Source organism: Protobothrops mucrosquamatus, unplaced genomic scaffold, assembly GCF_001527695.2.
Source record: "Protobothrops mucrosquamatus isolate PMUCROS unplaced genomic scaffold, P.Mucros_1.0 scaffold155, whole genome shotgun sequence".
Taxonomy (NCBI): Eukaryota; Metazoa; Chordata; class Lepidosauria; order Squamata; family Viperidae; genus Protobothrops; species Protobothrops mucrosquamatus.
In genome coordinates this window covers 388,199-397,105 of record NW_015386519.1, presented here as the reverse complement: position 1 = coordinate 397,105, position 8,907 = coordinate 388,199, and the positions used below count along the sequence as shown (strand labels likewise).

At 43.1% G+C, this 8,907-nt stretch overlaps 1 protein-coding gene across 1 annotated transcript in view; it reads right to left on the bottom strand.

The window, feature by feature from the left end:
• Positions 1–511: 511 nt before the first annotated feature.
• Positions 512–8,907, bottom strand: part of SSX2IP (SSX family member 2 interacting protein) — a 29,087-nt gene continuing 20,691 nt past the window's right edge. Inside the window, exons 13-14 of the mRNA XM_015813421.1 lie at positions 2,447–2,567; positions 512–1,754 (exon numbers count right to left, since the gene is read on the bottom strand). Coding sequence (XP_015668907.1) covers positions 1,583–1,754; positions 2,447–2,567 — 293 coding nt within the window. The 3' untranslated portion in view covers positions 512–1,582. The remainder of the gene's footprint in view (positions 1,755–2,446; positions 2,568–8,907) is intronic.

Below are 8,907 nucleotides of genomic sequence, written 5' to 3'. Positions count from 1 at the left end.
CCCTTGGCCTGGGAACTTTCCATTTTTATGGGAAGTTTTTTTTTGAGGGGGTGTGTTCCATACATAGCTGGTGCGCAGTATGAACTCTCTGCTCCTTGAGTAACAGATGGCACCTGCAATTTGGATAGCGTTTGCACAAATCCCTTTTGTGCATCAATTGGGTATATTTCTGGATTAGAAGTCCTTACTCAATGTCACTTTTTCCACTGGTGAGTTCACATCTTTACTGAGTTACATCACCCCAGTATCTTTTCCCCACTTAGTTACAGTCAGTTTAGACTCCTTCAGAGTATCTATGAAGTTTCAGATTTTGCTCCAAAGTGCATCATTTAATGCTTGGCTTAATTCTAAACACCATTTGATCAATCACCCACTTTGCAACACTTGTTCCCAACTCATAAGCACTGTAAAAACTGCTGTCAACTTTTTACTCTGAACTTCTAAATGGGTATTGGGTCTGCTCTTATTTGTAAATTGGAAGGGGGAAAAAGGCTCTTAAATTTGAAATACACATTGCAACATTTATTTCGTTTTAAAAACTGACATTTTCAGAGGGGTTCAAGACTGATTGCTTAGTTGAAGCATGCCTCATCTACATTCAGACTGTGCAGTGGAAAAATATTACAATCATCTTTTAAATCATCTGGCGTATCTCCATTCTAGTAAATATAGATTGGCTCTTCAAGCATAGACACGTCAACAATTCTTACATCAGGAACATGACATATTATCTGATTGTTGAATTCCAAAGGCCAGTAAGAACACTTTGACAAAGTAGAGACAAAATGCTTATCTCTGATTCACTGTACAGTATCCACAATATAAGGACTTCCCCTAAAAAAGCACCCCCGTGTACACTTGTCCATATTTTGTAGTACTTCATTTTTCTTTTTAAGTTTTGTTTTCCTGAAATAATCTTTAAAAAACCCCTCATCCATAAGCATTGTTTAAAAAAAAACAGTTGGCATGTAAAATACTATGGTTTGGGGGAATGTAGGGCGTCATAGATTGTATGGCATTATCACACAATGTTTTATATCTTATCCATTTGAAAGCTAAGGCCCTGCTTTTTGTTTAAAATACATGAAAAGAGGTAATCCAAAATTATACAATAAATATAGAACCCGCCATGTTACTCTATAATATACTATACATTCAAGTTAAAAGAAAAAAAGTTTCAATGCCAGTTACACTTGAAATACAAGTGACCAGTTCATCATAAACTAATTGACTGCTAAAAGTGCTACTTTTGCTTGCAAGAAAACATATAAATGCTGAAGCATTTCATCTTTTTTTTAAAAAAAAATCACACATTCCTTCAATTAAACAACCATACCATCTGTAATAAGAATATACATAAATCTGAATAAAGATTTACTATTTATATTGAGCGAAGGGCAGAGACTCTCTTTCTAAATGGGGCATACAGGAAAAGTTTTTGGGGAGGCAGAGGGGGAATCTTAAAAAGCCACACATACAGCGCAACAGCTATCACCATCAATTCCATTCATTAATATCCTGTTTTGTGAAACTCAAAAAAAAATGAAACAGCTTAGCAAAAAGAGCAAGAATATTCAAAAAGCTAAGATGAATTAATGATGTGCTCTGTGCATAAATCTGATGGTATCCCATTTATGTTGTTCCCACTGTCTTCTGCCACTGGGCTGGCTTCCTTCATCCGCAGCATTGATGGCTCACTTTTAATCTGGTTGGTCTTTTGGTCTTCAGGTATTTTATCTAGAAAAGTACTCAAACTGGGAGAAAACAGAAAATAAGAAAATTAATGCACTAGTCTTAACATTTGCAGAAGAGGAAGGAATGATAAAATATAGGATCATAACATCATGCAAATGCTTTATCTACTTTTCTCAGATGTCAGGACCCCAAGTACATAAGGACATCATTTTGAAATCAGGGTTTGCTGCACCTGCTACTGGTTCTCAATATGGCTTGTATACAAACACAGTGATAAGATAAATAAAAGCTTGCTCCCTTTATGAAAACATCAATCCATCCCAAATAAAATAGTTTGCCAACAACATTCAATAACATAATATAGGATCCAGTTTCTTCTGTATCTTTACTGCTGCAAAAATTAAAAAAAAAACTCTCTGTGCAAGAAGACATCCATAGTTGATGTTGTACACTTGTACATTTACAAATTGGCATATGCCAAAGAATTCCAAAACCAGCTTCAGAACCAATAATTTTATTGAAGTCCTAAGAAGAGATGGTTGCATGTATTTGCCTCCAATCTGCAGAGTTGAATAGCCCTTGAATTCTTAAAACTAATTATTGCAACAAGTCATACTGAAAAACAACTATTTTGCCATCTTTTGGAACAGCTAACTATAATTTCTCCCAATTCAAACACGTTGATTTTAGCTGTTTAATGTTTTGTGCTGTTGGAAAAGAAAGAAAATTAGAGAAACAAAACCCTACATACCTGTTCTCAAGAATATGCTGAGTTGGTTGATAAACATCTGAAAATTTGGGTACATTGGACAAGTGATTTAATTTTTTTTGGTGCGACCTGACATTTGTTAATGGATTATCTGATTCAGAACCTGAAAGACAAACACCGTTTCTCAGAAAAGGCTCAGCCCTAAAAGGCCATCACCTCTATAAAAAAAAAATTCAGTACCAAGGAAAAAATCTGTATTTTATTTAATTCTCCGTGATATTTTAAAACTGTTTTTACAATTATTAATTCTTCAGTGAGTTGCTACTAGCTTTGCTATAAGTTTTGTGCCATATTTTTGTTGTGATTCATATTATTATTGCTGATGTTATAAACATTATTTCCCTGCTTTTTATATCACCTGATTGTATAGAAAGTGTTTTAATGGATTTGTATAGTCTCCAGAGATGTGATTGTTGGGAAGTTTACAACAGAAATCAATAAATCACAGCTACGTCTACTCCTTTTCTTTCAATCTGATTATAGAGACAGATTTCCAAGCTGACAAATGTTCTGTTGTTGTTTTTAATTATTTTTAAATTACAAATCTTTGAAAATTCATTAGGTCAGATTGAGGAAAATAATGGGGACTGCATTTACTTTATGCTTTAAACAGTGGCCAAGAGTTCCCTTTTGTTTGAAGAGGTTCCCCCTCTTTATTTGTTTATAAAGCTAAAGCTTGTGGTATAGTGATATGGTCATTCCACTCTAAGTAGGTCAACCTCTTTTGTTTTCTTATTAGCAACATATCCTCATCTTATGAAACTTATAAAATAAATTCACCTTGGCCACTGATTTTCTTCTACAGTACCACCAACCACCCTGGAAAAGGGGAGAACTTACATAGATATGTGTCCTGGCTGGTATTCAGCTAGCTTGGAATACTCTGGAATCAAAATACCCACTCTACCAGAATGCGTGCTAGAATTCATTTAAATACATACTTTAGAACAGTGGTTCTCAACCGTTTTAATGCCGCGACCCCAACCGGTCGTAAGTCGAGGACTAAACCGGTCGTAAGTCGAGGACTAAACCGGTCGTAAGTCGAGGACTAAACCAGTCGTAAGTCGAGGACTACCCAACCGGTCGTAAGTCGAGGACTTTCCCTGCCCGGGAGCGCCGCGCATGCGTGGTTCTGCCCCCTGCGCCGGCCAAGGCGTAGCTGGCAAGCGGCAGAGACGGAGCAGGCCGACCACCAGCTGGCCCAGCCCAAGGGAGGTAAGGCACCCGCCGGAAAAGGGGGAAAAAATGGCGGACAAAAAAAATGGCGGACAGCCTTGCTTGGCGACCCCCGTGAAAAGGTCGATCGACCCCCAAATGGGGTCCCGACCCACAGGTTGAGAACCACTGCTTTAGAAGCACAATAGAGGATGATAATAAGTAAAATAAACAAAAGAACAAAATACATGTATTGAAAAGGTAAGGAAGAATTGGGAAGGCCATCTGCCATTAGCACTATGCAATGTGTTCACAATGTAGGAGAAGTACAATGGAAGAGAAGAAGCTGTAGCTCAGAACTGCAGATAGCAGCTGTAGCTGTAAGCAGTAAATCCCAGAGACTTTCAGCTGAGAACAGAAGGGAGACCGAATTCATGAAGGACACAAGTAACATAATTTTATCTAATCATCTTATCTTTCTGGATGGGAGTCACAGACAAAAAAAAAATACCCCAAGCCTCAGGACATAATCTTCATTTCCCATAACTGAATTTTGCAGAAAGTTATAGGAAATGAAGATAACATTAACTTGGTATATGTTATGCATATTCACAAAAATACAGCAAGCCAAATTTGAGAATTGGTGACTTTACTAAAATGGATGGAAACTAATCAAGGAGAGAAGCAACCTAGAACTAAGGAGAAACTTCCTGACAGTTAGAACAATTAACTAGTGGAACAACCTGCCTCCAGAAGTGGTGAATGCTCCAACACTGGAAGTTTTTAAGAAGAGACTGGACGGCCATTTGTCTGAAATGGTATAGGTTTCCTGCCTGAGCAGGGGGTTGGACTAGATAACCTCCAAGGTCCCTTCCAACTTTATTATTATCATTATTATTACCACAAACTTCAAAAACAAGCAACCAGAGAGATATACCTTTCAAACCTCATTCATTAGCAACTTTCAGCAAAAGCCTTCAAATATTGGAGGCCACCACTGCTGCTGCTTAGTTTCCTTAATCCTAAATTAGCCACCTGTAAGCCTTATTACATACAGCCAGAAATAGTACACATCCACTAATTCAGTAGTTCTCGAACAAGGACCATATGGTGTCCCTAGGATATTTCAACAGGTGAAAAACGGCCACAGATGAAAAATATGCAACAGGGGACCACAGCGTGTGCAAGGGGGCTACAGAAAAGCTAACTGATTATACTGCAAATACTGCCTTTCTTATAAATAAAAACATATGTTTTAGTTTCAAGCCAAGTGACAATCTCTAGACAAGATGGGTGACACACAAATCTAATAAATAAATTTTATTTACCAGTGATGGGACCTGGACTAGGACGCCACAAATGAAAAGTAAGCTTGGAAGGAGACCATGGGCAAAAAAAAAAAGGTTGAAAAACATTGCTCAGTTAACAATCTCTATATTGCCCAACAATATCTAGATTTGGATTGTTTGGAAGTTATGGGAGCCAATGCAACTACATACCGTATTTTTCGCTCTATAAGACGCACTTTTCCCCCCCCAAAAAAGATGGGGGAAAATGTCTGTGCGTCTTATGGAGAGAATGCCGCCTCCCACCGCGCCGCTCCGCGTCTCCGTGTTTCAAGCCTCTGTGGCACAGAATTGCTGGCGTTATGCTTGGGCGGAAGACGTTTTCTTTTACAGATGGGGCGGGTGGGCCTGACATTCGCGCGCAGGCAGGTCCCCGCCCGCCGAGCCACCGCTTCCCCATCGCCCTCCACGCCAGCCGGCTCCGTCTCCAGACCTCCCAGCTTACGGGCGCAGGTCCGGGGCTCGCCAGCTGACGGGCGCAGGAGGTAGGCGCCGCCGCGGCCTCCCAGCCACTTGCTTCTTCGGCTGGAGTGACTGCAAGGGCTTGCATGGTCCCCAAGGGCCGCTGACGCGCTCCCCGCCGCCGGCGACCATGCAAGCCCTTGAATGGTCGGGTGGGCCTGACATTCGCGTGCAGGATTCGCACGCGCCTACCTCTTGCGCCCGCCGAGCCACCGCTTCCCCATCGCCCTGCACGCCAGCTGTCTCCGTCTCCAGACCTCCCAGCTGACGGGCGCAGGTCCGGGGCTCGCCAGCTGATGGGCGCAGGAGGTAGGCGCCGCCGCGGCCTCCCAGCCGCTTGCTTCTTCGGCTGCCTCCTGTCCTGCTCCACCTCCCCACCCGTTCGGCCGAGGAGGCGATGGGGACGGCGGGCGGGAGGCGCTGCCTCGCGTCCTGCTCCCCCTTTCCTGCCCGTTCGGCCGAGGAGGCGATGGGGACGGCGGGCGGGAGGCGCTGCCTCGCGTCCTGCTCCCCCTTCCCGCCCGTTCGGCCGAGGAGGCGATGGGGACGGCGGGCGGGAGGCGCTGCCTCGCGTCCTGCTCCCCCTTCCCTGCCCGTTCGGCCGAGGCAATGGGGACGGCGGGCGGGAGGCGCTTCCTCGCATCCTGCTCCCCCTTCCCTGCCCGTTCGGCCGAGGAGGCGATGGGGACGGCGGGCGGGAGGCGCTGCCTCCCGTCCTGCTCCCCCTTCCCTGCCCGTTCAGCCGAGGAGGCAATGGGGACGGCGGGCGGGAGGCACTGCCTCCCGTCCTGCTCCCCCTTCCCTGCCCGTTCAGCGCCGTCTGCCTTTCATTCTCTCTCTCTCCTAACCTGGAGGGAGAGGGGAGAGAAAGAGAGAAAGAGGAAAGGAAGAGAAAGAGAGGAGAGAAAGAGGAAAGAGAAAGAGAGAGGAAAGAGGGAAAGAGAGACAGAGAAAGAGAGAAAAAGAGAGGAAAGAGGGAAAGAGAGAGGAAAGAAAGAGAAAGAAAGAGAAAGAAAGAAAGGGGAGAGGAAAGAGAGAAAAAGAGGAAAGAAGAGAGAGGAAAGAGAAAGAGAGAAAGGGAGAGGAAAGGGGGGAGAGGAAAGAGAAAGAAAGAGGGGGAGAGGAAAGAGAAAAAAGATTGAGGAAAGAGAGAGGAGAGAGAAAGAGGAAAGAAAGAGGAAAGAGAGAGAAAGAGAGGAAAGAAAGGAAAGAAAGAGAAGAGGAAAGAGAAAGAGAAAGAGAGAAAGAGAGAGGAAAGAGAAAGAGGAAAGAGAGAAAGAGGAAAGAGAAAGAGAGAGACAGAGAAAGAGAGGAAAGAGAGAGAAAGTTAGAGGAAAGAGGAAGAGAAAGAGAGAAAGAGAGAGGAAAGAGAGACAGGGACAGACAGAGACAGAAAGAAAGAGAGAGGAAAGAGAGAAAGTTAAAGGAAAGAGGAAGAAAGAGGAAAGAGAGAGGAAAGAGAGAAAGTTAAAGGAAAGAGGAAGAAAGAGGAAAGAGAGAAAGAAACAAAGTGAAAATTAGAGGAAAGAGAGAAAGGAAAGAGAAAAAGGAGAGGAAAGAGAGAAAAAGAGGAAAGAGAAAGAGAAAAAGAGGAAAAAGAGAGAGGAAAGAGAGAAAGAGGAAAGAGAAAGAGAGAAAGGGAGAGGAAAGGGGGGAGAGGAAAAAGAAAAAGAGGAAAGAGGGAGAGAAAGGGAGAGGAAAGAGAGAAAGAGAGGAAAGAGAAAGAGAAAGAAAGGGGGAGAGGAAAGAGAAAAAAGATTGAGAAAAGAGAGGAAAGAGAAGAGAAAGAGAGAGGAAAGAGAAAGGAAAGAGGAAATAGGGAAAGAGAAAGAGAGACAGGGAAAGAGAAAAAGAGGAAAGAGGGAAAGAGGAAAGAGAGAGAAAGATAAAGGGGGAGAGGAAAGAGAGAAAAAGAACGAAAAAAGGAAAGAGAAAGAGAAGAGAAAGAGAGAGACAGAGAGACCCTTTTGACATCTAAATTGAAGAGAACTCTGCATACGGTATATCTTTTTACCTTTATTTTATATATATACACACACACACACACAGACACACACAGACACACACACACACACATATATTAAAGGTAAAAAAGGATATATGCAGTGTTATCTTCATTTTAGATAGAATATTTTTTTTCTTGTTTTCCTCGTCTAAAAACTATGTGCGTCTTATGGTCAGGTGCGTCTTATGGTGCGAAAAATACGTAACACCCTGCTATAATACATTCATTACCTTTTTCTGATTGACTCTGAGTATGCAGTCATAGTCTTTAAAGCTGCTGTAGTTATTAGACAGCAACCAAATGTACATACAAACCTTCAGAATTTTTGGAGGTGGTATGCGTACTTAAGGAGATACCTGAAAGAGCAGTCAGGCATGCCTTTGGGGATATAGCAGGAATCTGCTCTGTAAAACAGAGGTCCCCAACCTGTTGGGCACCAGGGACCGGTTACGTGGAGAGAGGTTTTTTCCGTGGACCGGAGGGGGTGTGGTTTTGTGTGCTGCCTGCATTCCGCGGATGGGGCTTTGCTTGTTTGTGCAGCCCGGTTGCTGGCATGCCACGGCCCAGTACTGGTCCACAGACCGGGGGTTGGGGACCCCTGGTATAAAACATAAAAATTTATACTAGCGATATGTGTCTAAAGACAATACTCTACTTATAAGTGGCCTCTAGACCAGAAGTCCCCAACCCCCAGCCCACTACTAGGCTCTGACTTATTTGTAACAGGCCCACCCGAGCAGCAGGCCAGCACAATGCACGCAGCTCAACTCGTACAAGCTGTGCGCTCATGCAGGTACACACCGGCCCGCCACTTGTGCGAGCTGTCCGCATGCCTGTGCACCAGTTCACCACTTGCAAGGCCCAGTTCGCCTCTGCCTGCCGGGCTGCCAAGCCACAATGGTTAGGGGCCACTGCTCTAGATGAAATGGGCAGCATGCAAATCTAATAAATAATAAAAAACAACTAGAGATGTGCCAAATTTAGATAGATAGATGTCTGGCTTGGAAACACTGAATCTGAAATATATGAGATCACTTCTTGCATGGAAGATTTATTTTCAGAAATCCCTTGAACTTCCCCTAGAAATGACATATAGTTGGGTAGAATATTAAATTCCACATTAACCAATTTTTGGACAATTGTCTTAAGCAGAAAAAAATAAAATCCATTTATAATTACTTATTCAGCCTCAAATATAGATGTACAGAATGTAAGAATTATCACTTATACAGGACCAAAACTAAACAAGTTGTAAAGCTCTGAGGAGCTTTTTTTTTCAACCCCGACTGCTCTTTAGAAGGCCAGATCCTGAAGTTGAAACTCAAATACTTTGGCCACCTAATGAGAAGGAAGGACTCACTGGAGAAGGGCCTAATGCTGGGAAAGATTGAGGGCAATAGAAGAAGGGGACGACAGAGAATGAGGTGGCTGGATGGAGTCACTGAAGCAGTAGGCATGAACTTAAATGGACTCCA